The sequence below is a fragment of the Corella eumyota genome, chromosome 4 (assembly GCF_963082875.1).
Source record: "Corella eumyota chromosome 4, kaCorEumy4.1, whole genome shotgun sequence".
Classification (NCBI taxonomy): Eukaryota; Metazoa; Chordata; class Ascidiacea; order Phlebobranchia; family Corellidae; genus Corella; species Corella eumyota.
The window spans coordinates 7,553,262-7,580,411 of NC_137493.1; the positions used below are offsets into that span (position 1 = coordinate 7,553,262).

Below are 27,150 nucleotides of genomic sequence, written 5' to 3' on the forward strand. Positions count from 1 at the left end.
GAGCTGTGCGGTTCTAACACAACAATTATTTTTCGATTTAAAATTTTTTGTTTTTTTTCAAAAAATTTGTATGCAATATCATTGGCCAAGAACATCACGTGACCTAATGAAAACCAAAATAAAAATTACCTCAAATTTTTGTTTTACTGAAAATATTCGCGAAATGTTTAATCTTGAATGTTTGTTAGGCCAATGCGCGTCTAATTAAATATAACATTTTAAGTTTTGAGATTTTGTCAATTTTTAATAAAAGTGTCATAACTTTTATGAATATTAATATTTTCGAAAAATATTATTTAAACATTATAATAAGACCTACGGTTCTAACAGAACAATAATTTTTTAATTTAAAAGTTTTTTTTTTAATTAGTATGCAATATTATTGGCCAAAAATATCACGTGACCTAATTAAACCCAAGAAATTTTCGAAAACAATTAAAAAAACAAAAATAAGAGCATTTTTTTATTTCACGTACATAGAATCGTTCGTGTGACCTTTTGATCTATCAAAACTGTATATTTAGCTCGACCAATGATCATACAAAGGTTGTATGTCGCAAAACTTAAAATTTTATAGTTAATTAGAATTGTAATGACGTTACTAAGATTGAAGATAAAGAAAGTTTTTCAAAAAGTCAAAAGAACAAAAATTTGAGCACTTTTTTCTTTGCGTATTCATAACATAAATTTTTTTTATATTACAGGTCGTGACTATAGCTATGCGTGAAAAAAAAAATTATTTTCAATGGGGAAGCTGGGTTTCGAACATTAGTCTTTGCTACTCACAACGTATGACATTACGCGTTGAGCTACCGGACTCGATTTATAAGCGTTACTTATTTATATACATATGTTTGCAAGAGACTTTCGATAATAAAAAAATATTATGATCAATTTTATTAAACAAAAATGATTTTTTAAAGTTGAACAACCGATGTTGTTATGTGTTGTAATAATCAATACTGCCTGTAAAACAAAAAATATATTTAATAAAATATTACATAACGTAATTTAAAAACTTAAATTACACGCGATATATCAATATAAACTGTATACGTAATATAAAAATGATGTAATTTTTGTTCTGTTCAATAATTTTTAATTTTTTTTTTTATCTTAGGTGTTCTTTTGAGTGTTTTAACATAAATATAATCTCAAGTTAAAGTAACGACATCCAACTATTTTGAAGTACTTTAAAAATAAAATTTTACTATGATTGTTTAAGCCAAACACATTTTAAAAGTTAAAGCAAACGAGCCTAAAACCTAAAAGTAATCAACAAATTAAATTTATTTAAACTTGATAAACGCAGAAATGAAGTTTTGTGATCGTCAGTAGAGATATAACAATATTAGAGATATAACAAGACACTTTGGCACGAAGAAATACTTTTGTAAACAGTTAATAGTAATAACATGTTAAAACTATGAATTTAACTTAGTCATTTTTAGGTTGCATTTGATGAACTTCTTTTGTTAACCTTCCAACTATTTACGTGAAAGCGAGAAAAACCTAAATAAAAAGAAAAAAGAAATTACAATTTTCTTCAAGACGCTTCGGGAAACTCCTCGATTTCTGTTTTTATTTATCACGCTTGGATGGTTTTAGATGTAAATTGCTTTATCCTCGATTATATAATATTTCATGTTAATTATTATTTTACATTTTTAAATATAAATTGAATCACAATATATGTAACAAATTTTTGTTCTTAATAAGTTATTAATTTTTTGTCTTAATCAAAAAATTTAAATACAGTTAAATATTTCAAGTTTTCTTAAAAATTTACAAAAATTATCATTAGTTAACCAACTTTGATATGTTGTTATTACTACATTTGGGATGTATTTATTTAGATTCCCATACTAAATTAAATACTTTAAAGCTCTTAAACTTGATACACTATCGAACACATCAAACAATCATTTAAATTTCTTAAATTTAAAAATAAATTTCTATTTAATTTTTAACTTTTTTAGTTTTTAAAAAAATGCTAAATTATGTATTTAACTGAATGTTAAAAATTCAGTTAACTTTAAGATAACAAAAAAATAGTTTTTAAAACTTAAATATGTTTTGAATCATTTTTTTTAATTTAACTGTAAAACAATTTTTTAATTTAATTATTTTTTTTATTATGGTTCGAAATTTTAGATTTATTGTTATTGTCAATATTATTAATATTAATATTATTATTATTATTATTATTATTATTAATCTTTTCCAGTGTCTTATAAGCTGTAAATTTTGAGTTTAAATAACTTTTGTTTGTGAACATTTACAGTTTTGAAATTTTAGTATGTTGTTTATTATCAGATTGTGTTTTCATTCTCCTATTTACAACATTTAATTATCACTAATTACTAATTAATAGGTGTTTATTTATTAAAATTTAAAGGTTGTTATTAATTTTTTAAATCTTGGTCAATTGTATATCATGATATTGGTAACTCAAAAATAAATTAAAATTTTAATTTTTATCACTAATTACTAATTAATAGGTGTTTATTTATTATAATTTAAAGGTTGTTATTAACTTTTTAAATTTTGGTCAATTGTATATCATGATATTAGTAACTCAAAAACGAACTAAAATTTTAATTTTTATCACTAATTACTAATTAATAGGTGTTTGTTTATTAAAATTTAAGGGTTGTTATTAACTTTTTAAATCTTGGTCAATTGTATATCATGATATTACTAACTCAAAAATGAATTAAAATTAAAATTTTCATCACTAATTACTAATTAATGAGCGTTTGTTTATTCAAATTTAAAGATTGATATTAGGTTTTTAAATTTTGGTCGGTTATATCTTATTATATTTAAAATTTGAAGATAATTAAAAAATAATTCTTGTTTGTTTGTTATATTAAATGCTGGTTTGTAAATTAAAAATCAAAGGTATGTGATATTCTTAGTTAATGTTTATGCATATATTTTTTATTTATAAAATTTTATGTTAAAAATAATCAAATAATTTTGAACCATATTTTATTTATCAAATAAATCTACTTATATTTAATATTCGCAGCCGCGACACAGTAGTGGTAATAAAAAAAAGGAAAAATTAAAAAATAGAATTAGATGAGGAGTATATGTTTCGCAAACAGCAGCAGTATATATTTACAATACAAAAAAATTTGCATAAATATCTTTTTGCATAGAAATTAATTTCAACTAGCAATAACGCAGCGCGCAGCAGCAGCAGCAGCTTGCAAATATAAACAAAATAAAAAAAACATCTCAACCATGCAGCATGCAACATGTAACAAAACTGTTAATTATTATAATGTTATGGCGATAAAGCAACAGCACATGCAGCATATAGCGCTTAAATATTAAATCTCAGTTTATTTTGACAAGATATTTAAATATAACTTATTTAATTTCGCAACAAATTTAAAAATTCTGAACATAAGTTAATATTACCAAAATTGTAAATTAATTTTACCTTATTAGGCGTAAGATCGACTTTCAAGACCTCTTCAGATATAACTAAATTTTAATTTACATTTCTTGATGTAATATAAATTGTCTTTTAATTGTTGAACTTCTGCTTTCTGAATGGTTTGTACTTTAGTATGACGTCATAACAACTATACTCTTTTGATCTTGTTGTAGAATTGTTGCAAAAACATTGGAAATTACTGATTTACTTGATAAAAATCGAGTATAGGCTTCAACGACCTTCTTCTCCGGGGTGTAGACAAGAAAGAGCCACTTTTATCAATTTTAAGTTTAAAAAAAAAATATTTTTGGTCAATTTGTATATGATATTTCTATACCAACGTATAGGTTAATACGTCACAATATTAGTGAGACATAAAAATGCTGTAACTTTTGTTCCATTGCATTTTTCTGTGAAATGTTTTATCCGGAATTTTAGTTACGACAATACGCTTCTGTTACAATACAATTTTTTGAGTTTGGTGAATTCGCAAAAATTTAATAAATTTGTCATCACTAAAATATATATTTATATCTGATATTAAAATTTTGAAAAAATGTTAGTTAAACAACCGGGCTTTTAAAAGTGTCAATGATTTTAAGTTTTGAAAAAAATGTTTTTGTTTAACTCATATAATATATTTCTATTAATAGGTTTGTTAAACCACCGTGTTCTAAAATGTTTTTACCTTCTTATAATTTAAAAAATCCTAAATTTACCTTCAACTTATAATATACGGTTTCCATTTTCTCGATCAAACTCCAATCCACTGCATTGTTTTGTGGTTTATTTTTGCCCAATTTTAAAGTAAATTTTATTATTTGTCATAACATTTAACATCTAAATTTAAAAAATTGTGAATACTGAATAATTCCAAATAGTTGCAATTTTTGATATATTTAGTTAAAATTTTATTTTTATTCCTTTTTTTCGTTTTTTTAAGCACTACTAACTCATTATATAGCTGTTACAAATAAAATATATGCATTTGATTGATTACTTTTTTTGTAAAAAAGTAATCATATTAACTGTTTTAGTTATGTTCAATGAAACAATCCTGTTTTTTTTCAACTGATATGATTAATATATTTCTAATTATATACACTTTCTAGTTCTATGTTTCTTATGTTAAAGTTTCCTAATGTTTAGCATTTTATCTACATCTTACCTTAGTTTAATTACAATCGTGAAAAATGTATTGTCACTGTCATTAATATATTAACAAACGTTTTATTTAAAGAATTAATTAACCTTTCTCACTAAATAATTTTATGTTACAACATGATTTTTTTACCAACAACTTTACCACTAAAACAAAGCTGATACTGTATTGTATGCTTGCCAAGCTGTTACTGTATTGTATGCTTGCCTCGCTTTGCCCTCCCGACAAAAATAGCTAAGTTGCTTCTGGTAGTTATAATTAAGCAAGTTGTAATCAGCGCAAAGTTGTAGTTGTAATTGTAATCAGCGTACTGATAACAACGTAAACGTAGCATTACGTAAACAATAACATAAGGAGATTTATATACACTATAGTTGTGAAATATTGTATTAAAAATAAATAATTAAAATAAAAATCTATTCTAAATATTTATATAAAAAAGTTAGAAATAAAATTAATAAAAAATAACAATTGTTTTAGTAGGTTTAACTATCTAAAAACGCATACGCTATCACCCAAAATTGTAATGACCTAAAAATTCCACCTAAATTGTACACAAAATATTCTGTGCACTATATTTCAGTTAGTTCTAGTTAAATATTTAAGCATACATTTCTTTGGCATGTTTTTCTTTGTACCTTCTGGCCAACAGAAAGGCTACAATTCCAAAAAAGCCAAGCAACGATATGGCAATTGCAATCCAAACGTATGTATCTTCAATAACAAACAACCCATCGGGCGAAGCAGACTCTGTGGTAGATGTTAAAGTTGTGCTCATATTGCCCACTCCAACTTGACCAGCGCCGTTTCCGTCTGGGGCAAGGGTAGACGTGGATAGACCAGGATTCACTGATTCCACTGTTGTAGACGTGGTAGATGGAGTGGTGGTGGTTTGCGTAGTGGGTGGGGTAGGAGATGTTGTCATGGCAACGATTGTTGTTTCTTTTGTAAAACATGACGTTGATGCCTCGCATACATCTACAAAAAAAAAACTTTTCTTTTATAAAAAAACAAATAAAAATATTTAAAAAAAATTATAACAAAGTTAAATTTAATTGATAAACTTGGAGCAAAGTTATAGTTAAAGAATTTTCTAAATATAAAGCAACTCTATCCTGGCACTAAGAAATTTGTCCACAAATTAGGCTTTATTACTAAAAAATCACCTAATGGTACGCAGCAGTAGGTAACGTTAATATATTTAGTTGTATTAGTACAACTCTCGTTAAAACGAATGTCGAATGATTCAAGAAAGCAGTTCGCGTTGCAGTGACATTTTTCTTTGATGACGTCATATGATCCCTCGCTGACACAGTTGGTGTCTTGGTCGGGTAAATTATCTCTATTACACCTATAATAATATAATTATTAGTGACATTTAAAAATAGTTTAACACATTTTCTATTACTTACTATAAAGCCACATTTAGTTAATTATTTTAATAGGCGAATAAATGAAAAAAAAATCAAGAAATTTATAAAAAAAACTTACTAAAAAAATTGTCCTTAACTACTAAATGTTTTACAATCTGTAGTCATTATTTAATAATTATGTGGATTACCTATAACTAGCTAAAAACATAAGGTTACAGTAAACCACAAAAAAAACTTTTTAAACTTACGTATCAGCATTTTTTCTACCATAAAATGCATCTTCTACAACTAAAACATCAGAACTCGATGCACAAAATACGTAGTTCTCCAATAAGTTGCAAATAATTTCGGTTTGCACAGAATAACTTGTATTTTGTGTCTTTGACAGTCTAAATGCCAGACCAAGCATTAACATCCACAACAACTTCATTGTAGAAATATTTGTATTAACTCCACAACAATCTCAGTAAACTAAATGTTTATAAATGACATTACATCACAAATATTACTAACATGTACGTACTGTTGTAGATAACTATATTGATGAGTCAGACACAAAATCTTTTACTCCAGTCACGTGAAAATTATTATGTGTAGATATTCTTGATGTTTTATTATAAACAGATGCAATGGCCCGTTTATAATTAGGGCATAATTTGTCACTCAGGTTACTTTAAGTAAAATTTAAAATTTGTAGTAAAATTTGTCATTTCATATAATGATTCATGTTTAGATTAACAGTAATGTAATGCTAATAAAATTGCTGTTACCGCCTAAAAGTTATGTTTGATATATAAAAATAAAGTAAAAAATGTAAAAAAGAATTACCAATACTGAGAAATCAGTTCTTTTAAAGTTAAAATATTTATTTTTTATTTAAAATTATTATTTTGATTGAATCTAAAATTCTAGTTTAAATATTTAAGTTCCAAAAAACAGCAATTTGGTTTGATTATATTTATATTAAATAGGAGTAACTTATGAAGGAACAATTACAAAACGTTAATATAATTCTATTATGTTAGTTTTGAATACATTTGTAAATAAATTTTAAAAACCAAAATGCTATTTCATTATTTTGTGTTTTGATTTTAAACCCATATGCACAAATAGGATTTTGTAATGTTAAAAACTAAACATATGATATAACACCGAATTAAAATTTGAATACAAATATAGCAGCATTTGTTTTTTATGGTTTAAACTTAAATGTTAAGTGCAAGTTAATTTATAAAGTATTTTGTTGTTAGTCAAATGGTGGTGATCCAGTGGAACTGGAACGACTTTTCAAGGAAAGTCTTTGCCCTATTGAAGTAGATAGCTCCCTAAAAAGCAACAATACAAAAATATTGGCTTAGATTTACTAAACCATTTAAACAAATCATTATGAGAAAAAACTGAATATAGTACTGTTAAAACTATCAACTCTTTTAAACTTTTGTAAATTATTAGTTAAATTTTCATTTAGAGTTTATATTTTAAATTTTTTTTTTATAGAAAATAGCTTTTAATCTTACATAGCGGTTAGGCATACCTTGTTTTATATAATCCCTTTTCTTCCGGTTTCACAAGAGGCAAAAGTGAAAAAGTTGTATTTGGATCAACTACACATCTCTTGATCAACTCCAAATAGGTTAGATTTTCGTTTGTGTTTGGATCTAAAAATCCTTTCGTATCGTCACTTGGGTCTTCTAACGTTGCGTGCAAGTGTTCATCGAATAGACCTGCAAATAAATACTTTAAAAAGTTGTCAATTTAAAAAAGGTTGCTTGACTATATATAAGTCGCGTGTTATTTCAACGGCAAGACAGCAAAGTATATCCTATATCGTTTTAGGTATTTTATTGACGTTACCCCTTTCAAAAGCTTTTTCAACAGGTAGTCTATGGTTAGCAACTGGATCAATAATACCCCCAGTAGCGATCTGCGCCTCCAACAATCTAATGCCATGTTTTTCAACTATAAGACCCTGATATAAATATAAAAAACTTTGGCTATCAAAAATATAATTATTTGTAGATACGTAACTTAAACATTAAATTTAAGATTATCTAACGATAACCAAAAGAAAATATATCACAAAACATGCTATTACAATAAATTTAATCCGAACAAATGTACTAAGGATATATGAAGATCGACATAAAAAAAACAAAATCAGTAATTTATATTTTAACTTATATACCAAATTAAACATTTAAGTACTTTTTTCATTGCTTGAAACAGTGACAATGTTTCGCTCGAGCCTCTTGCTTTATATCCATGCACAGCTCTTTCGGCCCTAGTTAACACAGCAGCAAAATGTCGATCCAACAAACCGACCTCCAATGCTTCAGCTACACCCATGGTGTTACCAGTTAAAGGGTCTATGATACTTCCTACAGCGGCTTGTGCCTCTAGAAGACTTAAAGCGGTGCCTAACAAAGGCAATTTGTGTTTATATATTATTTTTGTATAAAAATAAACAAATACCTACAAACGGGTTTAGCATATATATGCTAGTTACACATTTGTCATGTATTACATTTTTATATATACTAATTTAGTTACGTCAACCGGCAGCGTGATATTGTGATAAAAACACTTGCTACACCACATGAGGTATGGGTTTAATCCTCATTGCTTTCATGCTATAGCGCCTTGCCTTGAGTAAGGCGTTATAAACGGTATGAACTCCTGCTAAGCCATAACTTAATCAGAAGCATAATTATTGGGCAATAATAATCTAGAATATCCCAAACTGCCACAGGCAACCCGAGAATGGGTCGTGGTAAGAGTTGTTACTCTATGTTTAGGTCGCACATTCGACCTTCCCACATCAAGGATAAAGATATATACAAAAAATTTAAATATAAGTATTATGTTAACCATCAAATACCTCTAGATATTATATCCTTTTTGTAAGCATCGAATAACGACAATGTTTGCTCATTTTTATCGTTGTAAATTCCTGCGATCGGAAATTGACCAATCAGGAAAGGTTGAAGTTCACGCTCCACCTCTTCTTCTGTTATCTAAAATTAAAAATGTAACATGACGTCATCCTGCCAGTTAATAACGTCAAAAGTAAAACAACTTACGTTTTGAAGCTCAAGGTCGCGGACTCTTGATTCAGGAATAAGTTTTGCATCCAAAAGATCCTGAAGTTTTACAGATTTTCTCCACCCGGATTTAAACTTAATGTCGTCACGTGACTTTCTTCTTTCTAAGGGAGGAGGAGCAGATTGTTGAGGAGGATCGTTTGCAACTTCAGGCTCAACTAAATTTTTATTATTTAAATATAATTTTTAACTAATTATACTAACATAAAAATGTTTCAAAAACAAAATTTGTTTAGATTATCTAAACGTATTTAAAGTGTTTTAACCAACATTTGTAAAAAAACGAAACAAAATTATTTAAAAAATCGTTTTTACAAACAGTTCAAAATTTGAAATAAACGTATAATAAAATTGTTTTAACCATTTTCTTCCACTGCTGGCAGAAGCCTTTCTTTAACTTTGTCTTCGTTATCTTCCTAAATATATAACAAAAAAACAGTGTAACCTAATCGGTTTTGGGGTATACTGCTTTCAAAAATGGCACTGAAAAAAATGGTATGGAAGGCCGTGTGGTAAAAACAGGGTCGATAAAGTTGATAACGTTAATCAACCGATAAACCAAACTAAAGAAGCTAATCAAAATAGGATACAGTGCTTGCTCAATTTCAAAGAAAAAGTTTCAAATGTAATGAAATTCTAAACTTTGTTTAAAAATTTATAAAACTTCTATGTTTTGTTTTGTTTTGGTGAATTAAACGTATATTGAGAAATAATATACAGATCACGAAAGACAAATAGTTAGAAGTCAAAAATAAATGTGAACAAATACCGCAATATTTTCAGTCTGTGTAGAAGAGTCCACCAAGTCTTTTGTTGAATGTTCTAACATGTCAAAAATCGTAAAATTAATATTTTTTTGCTAATTTATTTGTTAATATCTACATGATAACCAAATACAATTAAGGCTAATTATGTTCATGGTTAATTCTAGATTTGTACTGTTTTTTTTGTCCCCTTGCTTACTATTAATTAACGTTAACTTACCGCTGATAGAAGATTGTGTAAGACTTAATGGGTTATCGTAACCGCTTAAGGTTCCATCTGGCACTTTTCCACCTAAATAAATAAAACTAAATTACGACAAATTACAACAACTTTGTGCTAGGGGCATGTTTTAAATATTTCCGTATCTTTTAGTAGCCAACAAATCGATTGCTATAAAACATTGCAGACTTAACTTAGGGTACTATATGCTTGTGTACATAGTGTATTGTGCCATTCGTTTAACATCAATATTTCATGAAAACAATAAAGTCAGCAACACGAAACTAGTTTAAACGAAAAATCGTTTTCACTACATTATTTGCTCTTAGTTTTTTTAAGTTGAAAAAACATGAAAACAGTTTAATTTAACTTACTGGACTTCCATAAAAACCTTGCAAGCAATATTAATCCAATAAGGTCTAATATAATAACCACAGTAAACAAATCAAGAAAAAATTCTAAGTAACCGGGTCCATATGAAAGGGACAATAAATAGGTCATATTTACATTAAAAACACTTCTAAAGATATACCATTATACCGTTAGTAGCAACCCTTTGTAACTATATAGTTTATTGGTTGTAAAATCTTGGCATACACACTTACACTATTTTATTTTTCTATAAATAATTTATACTATAAAAGTCAGCAGCTAAACTATTTAGTATTCCTATTTTGAAAAATAAACTGTTTTCTATATGTAACAAGTTAGTATAAAACTGACATATTTTCAGGTGCAATTTACTGAAATAAAACTCTTTTATTTGTGTGCAAGGTAAACGTGAAATCGTTCATTCGTGACCCGGTAATCTGAAACACCGAACTTACGTGAACTGTTAGCAAAATAACTCTGGTATTTATGTTTCGGTATAGTATCTCGTTCAATAATACAAGGTTTAAATCTTATTTAATCTGTCTTAGACTATAAAAATACCAATTCTTGAAAATCATTAATTGTATAATGCCATAATATTTTTTTTCTTAAAAATTGTAAATACCATGCTTCAAAAATGTTATTAACCTAAACAGACTACGGGCGTTTACAATTCAGTCAGTCAAGCATAAATAGATCTCTCAGCCCTTACTTATTTTAACTAAGTTAAGCCCTAGTTTAAAATACCTCTCCTAACAAACTGAATTTTTTTGTAAAATAGGCATATCAGTTTTTATACACCACTATAAAATTATTCTTTCGTTATTTCAATATTGACTTACTGTAAATTCTTTTTGTCAACAAATAAAGAGCCAGAATGATAATGAAAAGAGCCATCGTAGCGGCAAATGTTGTTACCACCAACGCAGAAGCAGATACGCTACAGAATGCTTGGCCAAAAACCGTTGCTGGATAAAAAGTGAAAAAGAACGTCACCTTGCGTATTGCTGATATTGTATCCATTTTGCAACAATCAGCATAACATTTTAGCAAAAAATAAACCTACTTATGTCCACCTATGTTTTAAACAATTTTTAACATTAGCACATCATAAAAACTAATTTTCTAGTTAATTGCTTTCATTATTTTATGTTAGTATTAAGTTAACAATTACTAAAATATTCATTCACATTAGACTACCGCGACGCACAAGTTTTTCTTTACCAATAACTTTTATTTACTTAATATATTACGTAATATAAGTAATTAAATTGACTTTTTTGCCTAAATAGTTTTTTAACTGTTTTTTTTTAATTTTTGTATCATATCTTGCTAACCAAAACAAGACATACTACTTATTGCTGTAATTACTTAAAAGGATAAAACCTAAAACCCTTAATTAAGGTGACCAAGATACAACTTTTCATGTAAATGTTATTAACTCAGTAGTGCAACGAAACTTTAAATTAAAAACTGCCCTTCGAATTACAGAAAATTCTAAAGCGCATTGCGCAAGGTAAATGAACCATGTAGACCGCCGAAAATAGGATTAAGGCAATGCAAAAAATTATTGTCCACTTCGGTTACGTCATTATATACAAACAAACGTACATTAAAGTTCTTTAGATTTCGGTCCCTAACTAACTGCTTGACCAATCTTGCCGAGCAATATAGTATGCTAGTACAAATAACTAAATTCAAACACGATAAATGCCATAAATTTCCATTTATTTTCTTTTATTAAAATAATTAAAATTGCACCCGTAATTAGATAAACCTAAATGCATATTACTGAGTTCCTGTAAAAAAGGAAGATGAAAACAAAATTTGAGGAAACTTTGTATTCAATATGCTAAGAATTAAAAAAGCTTAAGGCCAGGTACATATGCTTCCATCGTAGATAAGACCAGGAGCACACTCTTGTATGGTTGAGATGCCCCCGCTACATTGATAGAATTTGGTATTGTCGGTTGGGTCAGCGTAATTACCGTCAGCCTTACCAGCACAAAAATCTGTAATACATAAAAATAAAAGCATGTTTTCAAAGTGTGTTTCTATACGATGTGTAATAAAGTAACAAAACTTATTTTTTAATTTAATGGAAAATTCACTTGTACTAAATGACTTTTAAGAAAAAAAATTTTTTTTTTGGCTACCTTCAGATGACGATGATGTGGTGGTTGTTACTGGATTTGGCGTTGTTGGAAAAGTTGTTGTTACAGTGGCAGAAGTTGTTGTTGTGATAGGATCAGTTGTTGTATCGGGGTTAGTTGTTGTTACAGGAGTACAGTCAACGCTTTCCGGGAAGTTGCAAGCAACTATAGTTGGATCAAAGTATAGTCCATTCTAAACAAAAAATAATATAACAGCTGAACCTAAGTTAGACAGAACAATAATACCAAAAACTCTTAATAATTTAAACAGTTTTTCATTTTCATTTTTGTATATTTACTTTTCATTTTTGTGTATCCACACTCTAATTTGGTAATATAAAATTTAACTTACAGCACATTGCATTGGATACACTTGTTGACTAGAGCATTGGTAGAATTTCGTACAGTCATATGGATCTGCGTAAAAACCATCTGTCTTGAAGGTACAAGATAAGAAGCAATCTGACCCTGAAATTGTTACAACACAAAATATAGATTAAAAAAAATGTTTTTATTTGTTATAACAAAAAAAATTTTCCCAAAATTAGCTAAAAACTTATAAGGGTATAATTGGTAATGTAAATACCTTCACATCTATCAATGGTTGAGCGTATTCCGTTATCAGTAGTCGTAGAAGAGGGGTCAGTACTTACTGGAGGAGTCGTACTAATAGGCTCGGTTGAGGTGGTTATAGGGTTAGTCGTGGGGTAGGCCGTGGTTGGGGCAGGTGGGGTAGTTTCACCGGGGGCTAGTTCATACCAACAGTCGTATACTGGTGGTGGGGCGGTGGGTGGAACTGCAGGAGGCCACCAAGTGGTCACAGTTTCAACTGGGATCAAATGGCAAGCGGGACTGTCTTCACCGACCAGTTCGTAGTAGATTTCCCTTAATTTAAGTTATAGTATTTAGTTTGTGTCAATTTATATAAAGTTGTTTGACTTAATATAACTGTCAGGGGCTTGCATGTGCAATATTATGTTACGATTTTTTACTTTTTTTATAGCAAAATATTTTAGGTGACATTAGCTTTTCAAAAACGTTGCAATTTTAAAATTTAACAAATTTTTTTTTTGTTTTTATATTTTAAAGAATTTTAACTCCAACATGGCAAATTTTTGTTTGTAAGATTTTAGATTTTTTGTATATTTGCACCTCATAAGCGGGTATCTTCCTTGTCCACACATGCCCGAAAAATCGTCCAACGCTAAGGCCCAAATCATAGCACCACCAAGTCCCATGGATTTCATGTATTGTGCCTGAAAATACAAACAAATTGAAAAATAAATGTGAAGAAGGTAATGGCATCAAATCACGAGACTGGTAATGGCACCAAATCACGAGCCTACATTGCCGCCCTAATCGCCCTTGAGTTTAATAACATAAAAAAATAACTAAAACACGTCTGAATGCCACATTTTTTTCTTATTACAATATTAAACATATTAGCCCAAGATGTAAGGTAACGAAGAAAATTAGAAAAAAAATACACAAAATAATTTTAATAATCCTAAACGTTCAAGACTTGAACAATATAGATAAAAAATCCAATTGAAAATATTTACCCTTACAGAGAGGTCACCTTTTAAATATTTATTTAGCGTTACAAAAAAATAGTTTATTGCTATTGTTTGCACAAGTACAAAATGATATTTAAAGTTGTACCTTCGTTGCAACTGACTCGACGTCGTCATAAGAAATCCATTGATCTCCAACAGCTATAGCAGGTGCTTGCACGTCGTCATCCCAAATCAGAGTTGCCTGACTAAACAACTGGCAAATCTAAACAAGTGTTATAGTTTACAGTAGATGCTATTGAGTAACTTTCAGTAGGTCGTGTAAAACTACTTGCAATACGTTAATTTAAAACCCTGTATGTGTATATATAAAGTTACCAAACATTTGTAGGAAAACGTCAATTACAAATTGATTAATTGTATTTATTGAAAAAATTGCCGGTTATCTAGGCTGTTTTTTTATAATTGTACTAATTACAATAGAGTATAAACCATAAAAAATATTAGGTTTTAGTCCTATTCTTCGTTTTATTTTTAACAAAAAACTTTTCTTTATTCATAACAATAAAAACCTCGTAGTATGAAAGAAATCCCTCCGTTCTTGTATAAGTACCAGCAGCCCCACCTTCACCATTACCTTGAGCATAGTAACCGTTGTTACTTGGATCAGTAAGGGTGAAAGTTCTATTAAAAATATATATAACTAAATAATAAATATTTTAAAACTGAGCGCGTGAAAAATGTAAAATTTAAAATAATTCATATTGATTAAATTAACTTCCAAACGAGTTAAAATGAATGTGCAAAAAAATTATGTACTTATATTCGTTTTTAAAAAGTGCAAAAAATCATTTTTCTGTTTACCTATTTCAATAATATGTGTATATTGTTTGTTTGTATAAATTGTAGAAAAAATTTAAGTTAGGAACATTGAATACATTTTTTCTTAATAACTTTAACAAACCTTCCGTATGTGGGAATTCCTAGAACAAGTTTCCTCGCAGGGCAACCTCCAGCCAACCACCTTGTTACTGCTGAGTGCTAAAAAGCAATTGTAAGCGTTATTTGGTATATATTACAAAAAAAACATCTTGGTGAGATAAAAGATTTTAAACAATATAGTTTTTAATAAACTTTCAACCTTGTTTTTTTTAAAAGTAATTTATAAAACTATTTATCGTCTCTTACGACGTTGAAGTCGTTATCATCATCTCTAGGATACAGAGGAGCATTGTGATCAGTAACAAGGTCAAAGGAGCCACCATGAAAGTCATAGGTCATAATGTGAACAAGATCTAACAATCTATTTACAAAAGAAGTAATTAAAAAACAAATATAAACCAAATCTTAAAAAACAACTTGCGTTATTAAAAAAAAAAAAATTGCGTTATAAAATTTAAATAAAATTTGAATTAAAATCTCAAAAACCTTATTTTAAATAGTAAAAACGTTTTTATCGCTAATTTATTAAATAAGTGTATTTTAATTTGCTAATGATATCGTACTAATATAAGTAATTGTCTACCAAAATTGATTTTAAAAAAATTTCCGCTGCATTTTACGATAAAATTTTTTTTTTAAATACTTTATTTATAAAATTTATTTTAAAAGTGTTTGAATTTATGCTTACTCGCAAACTTCTGCAATTTCGTATCCGGCCTCAATATTTTGCCAGCCTGCCGGTACGGCAGCGGTTACAATCAATCTAGGTACGTCAGCAGGTCGAACTTCGGCCTCAAATTCTTCCAGAATAATCTGTTTATAAAAAATTAAATAGTTACATATACCCTGCCTGACTTTATTAGAAAAAGTAATCATGAAAAAATGTACATTGTTTTATAAAAAAATTGGTATTTAGATTAAAAAAACAAATGTTTGTATTGTTGTTAATATATATAGTTATTTTTAAAACTATAAAATTTAACAAACCACCAGTACATAAAATTATAAAACACACATTCAAAAATATAAATTAAATAAATATAGATCAAGCCGAAGACAAACATTTACAAAACTTATTTTTCAAAGAACATATCTGGGAATATTACCATCTGCTTTATCAAGAATATAAATTTATATTTAGATTTCTTACGACCGTTATTACAGTGGCGAATGGCCATATGTTTTTTTCGCATACAAACAAAGAAAAAATAGCTTTACAAGCAACAAAAAAATAATTAAGTTAATGTTATTTGGTTATAAAATTTTATTTTAACGACATTAATAAGATCACAAGCTACAAAAAATCTTACTCTAACGAGTTCTGTAAATCGTTGCTTATCTTCTGGAGGACTTCCTCTACTTCCGGGATATTCCCAATCCAAATCTAAACCGTCAAATTTCCATTCTCTCAAAAATGTAATAGATGTTCTTGCAAAACTCTAAATAAAGAAATTTAACATGTGCTGAAAATGGGGTTTAACAATTTTCAATTAAAATTTTTTTTTACATATTTTACTCAAATTAATTTGTTTCTTATCAAACTAGATTAAAATACATAAGTCAAAACTAGTTAAATTGATTTTAAATTCTAAAATACGCAATATATAAAATCTTACCCGCATATTTATTTCGGACTCGCAAATTGATGTAAATCGCACTGTCCCAGCGTTCCAACCCCCAACTGCTGCAGTTATTATTAGATCGGGGTTAGCCTGCTTCCAATCAACAAGTCCTTGAATTAACTTATCTCCATTCCATTCACGCAGTTTCAACTACAAAATAAATCAAAAAGTTGTTAAATGATGAAACATATTCATTTTTATTCCTTGTTTTGATAACCCTAATGCTAAAACTTACATAGATTTAAAAACTTAACTTGCTATAACTATATGCTGCTTATGTAAAGTTAAATAAGTTAATGTTATAAACACATAAAAACAGCTTAAAGAAATTATTAAAAAAATGTTTCTAATTTAAAAAAGATATCAGAAATTTCTAAATTTAAAGTAAAAAAAGTGCCAAACTAAACATTTAAAAAAATTGACTTACCTCGTTATTAGTTCCTATTTCAACAAATGAGTAAACGAGAGTTGTACATAAGTGTGGGTCTACATCACTATCCCAGTGTTTTCCTGCGCCCGGTCTGTACTGGGCCCAATTAGTAAAGTAACAGATACGGTGATAATCGTAATCTATGTCGTCGAGTTTCGGTCGAGCTTTAAACAACAAAATAGGTAAAATCCAACCCCAATTGACAGTTTAAAAATCATGCAACACTGCGGGATTATTAATAACCAAAATAGTTAAAGTAAAATATATAACAAAATATATTTTTTGCTCAAAAGTTAAACTTGTTATTCTATTTACCTTTTCGTTCGGCAGATGCTGCAAGAGCGACAACGGCCGCAGCTAATAACAACACGAAAAACTTCATCTGTAAAAAAATGTAAATGTGGTACACTTAGATGATTTTTACCAATAGCAATTCAGTCACATAAAACAACTTTAATTTGAACACAACCTTTTTTCTCAAACAGTTCACTTATATTTAAATTTTAAAAAGTATAAGGCTATGTTTATATCTTTTTATTTTGTTACGTCAGCATAATTCGTGTTACGAAATTCTCTGAGAAATTTGCCATTTGTTGAAACCAAACTTAAACAACGGTCCGCAAATAGCACAAAAATAAACAGATAACGCAATTTCTTGTATTTTTAATAATAATCAACTTTGTACTTACCTTTTGTATTGATCCAATATAATAACTGTATATAAAAATAATAAATAAGTTTAAAAAAAATGCTTAACCTATGCAAAACAGTAAAAACGATGCAGCTAACAGTATTCTATTGTCTAATAAAGCTTAGAAAATAATTACAGATCGTTATAACATGCTTGTGTTAGAAAACAGAATATATATAAGGCTCAAAGGCGACATTATTGACATTGATAGTTGTTTATGTATTACATCATAACATAAAACCTATGCTCAAAGCAATAATTTAAATGCAAACATTACATAGATTTAAGATACAATTCTCCTTTTAAGTTTTTTGTAAATGCCATAGAGACTGTTTTCGTACGACATTATGACGTCATATTTGGACGAAAGTTAAATAGAGGAACAGGTCAAATGAAAACGTTGCCAAGCAATTGGCCATGTGTTTGTAAGTAGTTTACTACCCACGTAATAGATAGTCGACGTTTGTTTGCAATTACGTTTTTTTACTTTTATAGCAATGCAAACACACAACGAAAAACTTTTTTGTTTAACATATAGCGCAAGGCGTAGGAAGAATTACTGAATTTATATTTATACAATGACAGCACCCAACACTAGGGTGATTTGCAAGTGATTTTTTTTGAAAATAAATTCTACTTTAAAATTGAGCTGTTTATAGTATTTTTAATATTCCTAAGATTTTATTATTTTTAAATCACTGCTTTTTTATTAGATGAATTTATTCTTTTTTACGAAACCTAAGATCTTAAATATTGAGGGCTAAAAAAGTTTAACAATAAAAAAATAAAGTTCTACTTCAAATTGTCCTTTTATATATTTTTTAAAAAAGCAAAAATTTGATTTAATTTTTTAAACCTATTTTAAAAATAAATACTTTTATAATATTTTAATAGTCAAATTTTGTTTAACATTTTTAAAATAATAACTTATTCAACATTTGCTGAAAAAGAGCTTACGTATTTTTAGTATAGTTAGTCAAAACCACTAACTACAATTTTTAATTATTTTATATGTCATGAAAATAAACTTTTATATTAGAAACCGTAAAAAACTAACTTTAAAATAACAAATTACAAAAATGTTAATTATTTAGAAAATTAACAACAAATGTTTATATTTATGACAAAAATGCCATTTTTTATTTAAAATAGTTTAAATAAAAATCATATTTCTTAAAAAATTTTTGCAAGCTTAACAATATACTAAGTTAAATTACAACATACAAGGTTAAAAATGTTATTTTCGCAAAAAAAAATTTTAAAGTTTAGAATTTAATACACAACTTACCTTAAGTGTATTACTTGTCCAAATACCTTTCAAGGTGTAACCAGACTTATATATAGAGTGCTAATGTGTTTAATTAGTTCGAGAAAATTAACGGAGATAGTACATTGACGTAAGAGTTGACAGTTTATTAAAAAAACAAAACATACGTTAATGGAAGGTGAATATTGATGCGTTATCTCATAAACGTCAGGCACTTCAAAATTACTTACTGTCCAATTCGGAATTCGGTCTTTTGAGGTGAGGTCACTGTGGCCATTCGGTTATCATTAGCAAACACTCCATTAGGAAATTACACGATTATTAAAAGTGGAGAACATACATTAAATTTTTTGACAGTTTCAAGTTGGGTTTGGCGTGATGTGATACTTCAAAAAGTTTGACATTTTTGAAAAAAGTTTGGTGCTCAAGAAAAAAATATTATAGAGTAGTTTGAAATTTATTTGAAGTCTAAATGTTGCAATAGAAAATATTTATCTAGTGTTCTTAGACTGACAGGTCGCTAATTCCATTTAACAATATTTATTTCAAAAAATCGTTAAAAAAAGACACCAAAACGATGTTAAAAAAAAAGAATAAGAAAAGGAAATGTTCTAATTTCTTAAGTGTTATAAGTTAACCCCACTTAAATTAATTTCAATTTGTAACATGATTTTTGTTTTAATAAGTTAAAGAAATTTGTCGTTTTTAAATGATAAAAAAAAGGGTTTTAACCAATTTTTCGTTTTCGATTGGTTTGCGTTTTACCTTCTTCCAACTTACTGAAAAAAGTTTTTGATGAAGTTAAACTCTCTTTTGATTTCTTTGAATTCTAAAATCAAAATTTAATCAAATAACCAACAAAAAACATTAAAAAAATTTAAATTTCTTTAAACTAAGTTTGGTTTCCCATTATTATAATGTTGTAAAAGTCTTTTTTTTTGTGAAATATTATTGATTATACAATTTGCCGTTTGGTTTTTGACTGGGCAGGCTCTCATAACATAAGGACCTGGGTTCGATCCCCACTGCTCTAATGCTTTAGTACCCTTAAACAGTGTGAACTCCTGATAAGCCAAACTTAACAAGCAGCTTAATTATTGCGCAATTATATTCTATAACATCACAAACTGCAAATGGCGCCCACAAAATAAAAGCAGTGGAGCTCAAACCAAGGACCTACTGTAGTTAAGCCTAGTGTTCTAACCACTACATATGCCACCTGTTATAAACATCAAGATCAAGCAAAATTGGTAAAAAAGTAATTTTTAAACCTTAATAATTGTTGTATGACTTCCAGGCATTTTTGCAGATTTTTCCAGTTTATTTAAAGCTTGGACTGTCTTTAATTTTTCATTTGTGTCAGCTAATGCTTCAAGTTTGTTTTTTCTTTGAGATGATCGAGCCTAAATATAACATTTTTTTATTAAGTAAATTTAAAATATTAAAATTTATATATTTAAATGTTTAGTTGAGCCATGGAAATAATGTCCTAAAAGAAAATAAATTTAACTATAATTTAGCTGGTTTCGTGAGGGATTTACCTTTTGTTTTGCCTTTTTCTTTCGTCGAAGTTTTTTACGATCCGTCTTTGTTTTCTCCATTTCCCCTTTGACTTCAGAACCTTTGTGTACCTCCTCTGGAGCCAACATCTGCGCATCGGAGTGGGAAACAGGCTGCACATCTTCCATGGCGATTGCGGGCAGATTTGTGATCACTTTAATTTCGGGTTCAGGAACAGAAGCTTGAAAATGAAAGTTGGAAAGTGCATCTAATTTTTTAAATAAACCTTTCATTAAAGTTTTTATCTCAACATGTTCTGGGTCCTCTTTATCCTCTTTCTTTTCGCCCGACATTTTAGCAACATATTCTTTCTCGTATATCTCCTGGAGAGAGAGTTTCGATTGTTCTTGGTCCAGGACAATTTTTTTCTTGAACTCGTGCGGTGTTTTAAGATCTTTAATTTTACGCTCAACATCATCCCATGCATTGTCTTTTATTCGCTGCCGTATCAAACCTTCCAGGTCATGTGTTTGTTCGTCAGTGACCTCAGGAGCAGTTCGCTCTGCATGATCGAATGTAAGAACTTCCTCGAGCAAACTGTTCACAGGTCGTTTGTCAGCAGTTGTTTCTCCTCTCATTTGCCAATCAGGATTGCCGAGTGCCCTATCTTCCAATTGTTTTAACCTTTTGTCCATCATATTTTTTTGTTTGGCATGTTTTGACAACTCTACCTGTTCTTCTTCTTCTTGAACTTTATTTTCCTCTTCTTCAAATTCTTCCTTCAGCGGTGAATCTTTATTTTTGTTTTTTAATGATGGAAAGAAATCGTCATGTTTTAGATGGCGAGCTGAAAACTTATCTTCGTCTGATGAAGAAGTTGATTCAATGTCTTCTGTAACAAACTCCTTATCATGGTCATTTTCTTCAGCATCCTCATCACTTGGAAGATCTGGAAATCCACCTTCATCATCAGTTGATGGTATGTCATTAAAGTAATCAATCTCTTCATCACTCTCCTCGGCTCCCTTGTTTTCTTGCTCATCCAGACACTTTTCCATCCTCCTTAAACTAAAAAATTCATCATCCACTTCTGTTTGCTCCAGAACTTCTGGGATGCTTTCAGAATTATCTGAATCAATTCCCTCATCCTTCTCTAAAGCATCATCATCATCTGGATCCTCCAATTCATCTTGTTCCAAAACTTCTTCTTCCTCATCATTTACATCATCGCTCTCAAGATCACTTTCCATTAAGTCCTCATCAGAATTAAGTTCCGCATCTTTTACACTGTTGCTCTTAATTAAACAAAGATCAGAGTTATCCCTGCATTGAACCATCCCATCCATACAACTCCCAACATTTTCGTTATTGAACATTTCAATTTGTTGCCATATTTGTTCATCGTCAAACCCGTCTGTATGAAGTTTATAAAAAGGAATGTTTTCGTTAACTTTCTGGCAAGATTTTGTAAAGCTGTGTAGATCAGAACAAATTTTAATATATTCTGATGCAGATTTTTGGTCTCCAATAAGAAAGGAAGCACTGTGACTTGATAGTTCCAAAAACTTTGAACAGTTTTCTTTAAATTTATCCATTTTGTGTTACAACAGTCAGATTGTTAAATTATCTAAATTAAAAAAATAAGCTTAAAACTTTTTTTAATAATCATCTGGTTTTGATGGTCGGATTGTATTCGACAATCATTAAATAAAAAGGCCAACCCTCCTTCCAACCTCTAGGAGTCTAACATAGGGGCAGAAGCTTTAAGCACACAACAAAAAAAGAGTTACAAAGTATAACCAATGTATAGGCATTAGATATGATATACATATAACATATCCATATGTAAATTTATACAAAATTTTGTTTATTCTTGGATTTCATTTGGAAGCATACAAAAAAAGGGTTGTTTTGCAGTTTAAGGTCTAATTAACTGCTTTGTCAGTTTGTATTTGTTTTGAAATGCTTTTTCTACTTTGAAATCCAATCTGCCAATGGTACCTACAGACCTATTAAATATCTAGAATCAAATGGACCAAATAAATCAAATATATAAACGAAATATATATCAAAGGGTTATTAAATGAATCGAATGAACTAAATGGATCAAATGTATATTAATGGTAACCGGACACTTCGGCCCCCGGACACTTCGGCCAAAATTTTTTTTTCAAAACAGCGGGGATTTTGCATTTTAATTACCGCGAGAAATTTTATTTTCGCGTAGATATATACAGTTTTTTAGACATTATTTGAAACAAAATAAGCAGTAAATTAATATTTTTTTTTAATAATAATGTGCAAGAACATGTTATCTTTCTTTCGGTGTGTTAATTTTTTAATTTTACAAACTAAAACCTATAAAAAACTAATTTTGAAAGCGCGCGGTTTCAGGTGACAGAGGACAATGCATAATGATATCTCGTATTTTGCCAAATAGTGCCGCCTTTCTAAACAATATTTGAAGAAAATAGAGCGTTGATTTTTTATTTTTTACACTGAGGATTATGCATAAATATGTTATCTTTCTTTTCCCGTGTCAATTTTTTAATTTTACAAACTAAAACTTATAAAAAACTAATTTTGAAAGCGCGCGCTTTTAGGTGACACAAGACGATGCATTATGATATCACGTATTTTGCGAAATAGGGCCGTCTTTCTAAACGATATTTGAAGAAAATATCTCCTTAATTAATCATTTTTTACACTGAGAAATGTGCATAAATATGTTATGAGTTATTGCCCGTGTTAATGTATATAAATTTATATACTAAAACACAAAGAATAAAACGTTTAAAGAGTTTCCAGAAGATTTGTTCTGCAAAAAACGGCGGGGAGTCGGCGATGAAATCCCCGTGTATAAAGTCAGCGCAAGACCTTATTTTACCGATATTCAAAATAAAATTTTGCATAAAGTACAGTATATATAAAAGTTTTTAGTAGTTGTTACCTTAATGATATATGTTTTTTAATTTATGCGATCTTTTCGATATCAATATAATATTTATTTGATCCTGTGTATATATATATATATATATATATATATATTATAGGTACCTAAAATCCAATAATTTACCAACGCGACGTCTCCATTTCCATTACAATTATTAATCTGATTAATCCTTAGTGTTGTGGTTATATAAAAACTGAAACTGTTTGATGCAAACAATGACGTTTGAATAATATTAAAATAACAGTAGCTTTTACATTGCGAATATAGTTTACCAGCTATCAAAATAAAATCAAACAACAACTTTTTTATCTTTTTAGTCTTTGCTTGTAAATAAAAAACACATGGCTTGCCTAAACAACAGGGGTGATACCCGATTTGCGACAGTAATTGAAACGTATTGAAGAACACTGCCACGATTCCAATAACTCCTTGTCCCCAGATACATTCAAGCAATCAAAATATACTTATAAACAAAGTTTTTATGTCAGTTTTATATAAGCAATGTAAAAATTGCATTTACAGATTATTTTAAAGTTTTTTGTATACATTGCCTAAGTTTATTTTTACAAAATCCTATATCTTTTGCAATTTTACCATTTTTACAAACTGTTTATTAAAAAAATTATTGGCATGCAAATAAAAAACAAAGTTTAAATACAAAAAATATTACAAAATTGATTAAAGTATTGGTAAAAGTTAGCGATGACGTCAGTTATTCCGAGCAGAATCGAATTTCAAAGCGTGTCTTAATACAAAAGAAAAGGCGTTAACATGAAAAATAAAACTGAACAAGGCACATAAATCTAAAGAAAATGTATCACTTTTAACAATTTAAACCTGTATCAATTTCACATTCTGGTGGCCAATATACCTCCTATATTTAGAGAGCAGCATATTTTCTAAGGCTAACGATTGTTTGGCGTAGCAATGTTTATTTAAAATCAACAAATGAAAGCAAACTTTTAAATAAATTGCTAGAAATAAAATATGGAATACAACAAACTTCAGCGTGTGTATAGTCCAAATCGTCGATTACTTTCAGGTGACAAAATCAACTCAGTCATAAAGCGGGAAAAAGTGGAACGGTAAAAAATTATTTTACTTCTAAGGTGTTTTTAGATTTTAAAACCATAAGTTGTCTTCTTGACTGAAATAACAGTTTACTCATAAAAAGGAATGAGTTGGTTTATTGAGCCAAATATACGACAAACGGGTATTTATTTTTAGGTCACTTCTAAGTCGAGCTTCGCTACAGAACAATTCGTTTAAAAGTTTTCACTACAGAGGTAACCGTCTCAACACACACAACCCACCGACGCTTATAAGTAGCACACGACAATTTCTCTGCTTGGCACCAAACGAAAGCCCAAACTTGCCTTTAAAAGTAGGAAGTCGTGGTGAAATGAATGAAACGCAAAAACGGCCGTTTAAGGACAAAATTAAACTTGTACCCATGAGTGCACCAAGCACCTATCTGAGAAGCTCAAATAACGAAATAAAACCTTTATTTTCATCGCCTTGTCCGCCGGTTAGAAAAAAATTTGCACCGTCACCTTCGCCAAGGCCGCATGTCAACTATATACATTCGCTAAAAAAATCACCGGAATTGCGTCATCGAAATAGAGTTAGTCAAAAGAAAGTAAAAATTGAACCGGAGCCCGAAAAAACAAAACCATTATCACCAAAAATACAAAAACAAGACAAAATAGAAGCGTACAAGGCCCAGTTACACTCCTACTTTGGGCCGTACAAAAGAAACGACATGAATTTACTCTACCGCAAGATGGCGCCCGTGCTGCGCGTCGCTCCCGCCACAACACGTGTCTGGATCCAAGGCAAACGCAGTTCTCTTCACGAAAATGAAAAGAAAAACACAAAAACAGCCGAAGAATCTGAACTGCTTTCACAAAAACGTGTCACATTTTCGGATCAAAAAGGTCTTCCCTTAGTAAGAAGTATGACCCCGAATTATCGTAGAAAACATTCCTATATTGTAAGATGGCTGGAAACGGCAGGGCAACCAACACAATCCTTAGCTTAGTAATTAATCTTATAACAACTTAACCCCATTATCAGTAAAACTGTTAAATTTTCAAATAGCCATTTATGTTGAATGTAAAATAAGTGTTAATATAATAAGTAATTTAATTATTGTTTTATTTCAAGTTAAACCAACCACATAAAAATGGAAAATGAATCGTTGTATTATTAGGTATTGTATGACACTTTTTGGCTGTATCAAATGTATTGTGCCTGTGCTTGTGACCTCAGTACTTTGCTTTTGTGTTACAATAAAGGACACGGAAATGAAATACCTCCGTGTGAAAAAATCATTCACAATTTTATATGAGAAATTGTATATACGGAACTCAATCTATTACTCATAACATTTTATATCACATTCCATTCAGCGGTCAACTTTATTAACGGATGTTTAATTTAGCATTGCGCAAATTTCGAAATAATTATGTATAGGCCTAAGGCCATGTTATATTTAAAACCTAATAGCTGACAAAATAAACCCCCTGAACTTGAGCAAAGTTAATGCTACCTAACATATTTAAATAAAATTGTGCAAATTTAAAAGTATGGTTTGAAAATTTTTAACACTATTTTTTTTATTTTTTTGTTATTACCATGTAACAAAAATGTAAAAAAACTGTTGGTAAAAAACTTATTTCATAAAAAAGGCAATCAAAAAAATTGCAGACTATTATATATACAAAATTTTATCTTAAACTTAATCTAAAAATGCCAAAAACATTTATATATTTTGAGAATCATAGCTTATTATATGATACGTAGGCTGGCCAGAGGGCGTTTTAAAATCAAGCGTTGTGATTGGCTGTTTCGGGTGAGTCGTGTTTTCTGATAATATGACTTACACAATAGAATAATTCAATAGCAAAATATGTTGTCGGGCAGACAACGAAAGTAGTTTTTATAAGGGATTGGATACAGGTTTTAAATTTCATGAAAGACGTAGTGTTAAAAAAAGATTGTTGAATTAAAATTTAAATACAATGATTGCTTTAAATAAGAATGCAAATATCTTAAAAGTTTTAAGTAAATCGTAGTATAAGGCAGTTTTTAAAAAATTAAAATTACATAAAACGAAAATTGTTTTAAAGAACAGCTGGTGTAACATACGTAAATTTAAAAAATAATACTAAAACGGTAATTTATAACATTTATTATTTAAAACTTTTTAGACACTTAACTGCAGTTATAAAGTACGTTGGTAAAATCCTAAATAGATAAAAAAAAAATTAAAATTGCCATTAACAAATAACATATGAGCCTAATAATTCTAGTATTTTTCATTCATGCAAAATTTTAAATATAGCCTTAGCGCAAAGATTTGTATACGGGAAGTGACGTAGGCAAATCATGATGTAGTAAAATCATAATATCTACTTAGTTATACTGTTATGATATGGGTGTCATTAATAATTATACATCGTCATGTTTATATAATTTACAATATGAATGATGCATTATATATAAACGTTAGTAATTTTAAAATTAAAATCACATTAGAAGCTAAGAAAATGCGTTTTACAACCTTTTATATTTAATTGCGATCAATTAAATAATATTTCCAAATTTGATATTTAAATATTTGAAGTCTTAAT

General features: G+C 28.9%; 4 protein-coding genes across 5 annotated transcripts; 1 reads left to right on the forward strand and 3 right to left on the reverse strand.

The window, feature by feature from the left end:
• Positions 1–6,516: 6,516 nt before the first annotated feature.
• On the reverse strand, positions 6,517–11,372 carry LOC145750410 (uncharacterized). 2 transcript variants are annotated; one of them, XM_082566446.1, is made up of 10 exons: positions 11,286–11,372; positions 10,072–10,143; positions 9,857–9,909; positions 9,449–9,503; positions 9,067–9,245; positions 8,865–9,000; positions 8,192–8,403; positions 7,841–7,955; positions 7,521–7,710; positions 6,517–7,311 (listed from the first exon to the last, which is right to left on the reverse strand). In XM_082566446.1, exons 1-10 carry the CDS (start codon positions 11,338–11,340, stop codon positions 7,233–7,235), a joined length of 1,146 nt encoding a protein of 381 aa, XP_082422572.1. In that variant the 5' UTR covers positions 11,341–11,372; the 3' UTR covers positions 6,517–7,232. The 2 variants fall into 2 exon arrangements, with proteins under 2 accessions (XP_082422572.1, XP_082422571.1); XM_082566445.1 differs by lacking the exon at positions 11,286–11,372 and adding an exon at positions 10,446–10,668.
• A 940-nt stretch (positions 11,373–12,312) lies between these two features.
• On the reverse strand, positions 12,313–19,339 carry LOC145750729 (chitotriosidase-1-like). Its single transcript, XM_082566814.1, has 16 exons — positions 19,293–19,339; positions 17,794–17,818; positions 17,420–17,486; positions 17,102–17,268; positions 16,669–16,824; positions 16,363–16,491; positions 15,741–15,865; positions 15,299–15,413; positions 15,075–15,151; positions 14,683–14,794; positions 14,259–14,375; positions 13,749–13,852; positions 13,183–13,481; positions 12,949–13,064; positions 12,600–12,789; positions 12,313–12,455 (listed from the first exon to the last, which is right to left on the reverse strand). The coding sequence occupies exons 1-16, from the start codon at positions 19,337–19,339 to the stop codon at positions 12,313–12,315; spliced, it is 1,989 nt and encodes a 662-aa protein (XP_082422940.1).
• Positions 19,340–19,576: 237 nt separating this feature from the next.
• LOC145750346 (U3 small nucleolar ribonucleoprotein MPP10-like) lies at positions 19,577–22,185 on the reverse strand. Its single transcript, XM_082566359.1, has 3 exons — positions 20,604–22,185; positions 20,334–20,465; positions 19,577–19,891 (listed from the first exon to the last, which is right to left on the reverse strand). The coding sequence occupies exons 1-3, from the start codon at positions 22,155–22,157 to the stop codon at positions 19,790–19,792; spliced, it is 1,788 nt and encodes a 595-aa protein (XP_082422485.1). The 5' UTR covers positions 22,158–22,185; the 3' UTR covers positions 19,577–19,789.
• Positions 22,186–24,435: 2,250 nt separating this feature from the next.
• LOC145751063 (uncharacterized) lies at positions 24,436–25,961 on the forward strand. Its single transcript, XM_082567143.1, has 2 exons — positions 24,436–24,600; positions 24,743–25,961. Exons 1-2 carry the CDS (start codon positions 24,503–24,505, stop codon positions 25,554–25,556), a joined length of 912 nt encoding a protein of 303 aa, XP_082423269.1. The 5' UTR covers positions 24,436–24,502; the 3' UTR covers positions 25,557–25,961.
• The last annotated feature ends 1,189 nt before the right edge of the window (positions 25,962–27,150 follow it).

What these genes read in the sequence shown, in the direction of transcription:
- LOC145750346 (XM_082566359.1), bottom strand. Translation starts at nt 22,157, where the DNA reads ATGGATAAATTTAAAGAAAACTGTTCAAAGTTTTTGGAACTATCAAGT. An exon ending in AGAAAAAGGCAAAACAAAAG is followed by an intron (nt 20,466 to 20,603) that starts GTAAATCCCTCA and finishes TGTTATATTTAG; the next exon opens with GCTCGATCATCTCAAAGAAA. An exon ending in GTCATACAACAATTATTAAG is followed by an intron (nt 19,892 to 20,333) that starts GTTTAAAAATTA and finishes TTTTGATTTTAG; the next exon opens with AATTCAAAGAAATCAAAAGA.
- LOC145750729 (XM_082566814.1), bottom strand. Translation starts at nt 19,339, where the DNA reads ATGGCCACAGTGACCTCACCTCAAAAGACCGAATTCCGAATTGGACA. An exon ending in AGTCCGAAATAAATATGCGG is followed by an intron (nt 16,492 to 16,668) that starts GTAAGATTTTAT and finishes TTCTTTATTTAG; the next exon opens with AGTTTTGCAAGAACATCTAT. An exon ending in GGAAGATACCCGCTTATGAG is followed by an intron (nt 13,482 to 13,748) that starts GTGCAAATATAC and finishes ACTTAAATTAAG; the next exon opens with GGAAATCTACTACGAACTGG.
- LOC145750410 (XM_082566445.1), bottom strand. Translation starts at nt 10,572, where the DNA reads ATGACCTATTTATTGTCCCTTTCATATGGACCCGGTTACTTAGAATTT. An exon ending in GCGACCTTGAGCTTCAAAAC is followed by an intron (nt 9,001 to 9,066) that starts GTAAGTTGTTTT and finishes TTTTAATTTTAG; the next exon opens with ATAACAGAAGAAGAGGTGGA. An exon ending in AAAGGATATAATATCTAGAG is followed by an intron (nt 8,404 to 8,864) that starts GTATTTGATGGT and finishes TGCCTTTGTTAG; the next exon opens with GCACCGCTTTAAGTCTTCTA.
- LOC145751063 (XM_082567143.1), top strand. Translation starts at nt 24,503, where the DNA reads ATGGAATACAACAAACTTCAGCGTGTGTATAGTCCAAATCGTCGATTA. An exon ending in AAGCGGGAAAAAGTGGAACG is followed by an intron (nt 24,601 to 24,742) that starts GTAAAAAATTAT and finishes ATTTATTTTTAG; the next exon opens with GTCACTTCTAAGTCGAGCTT.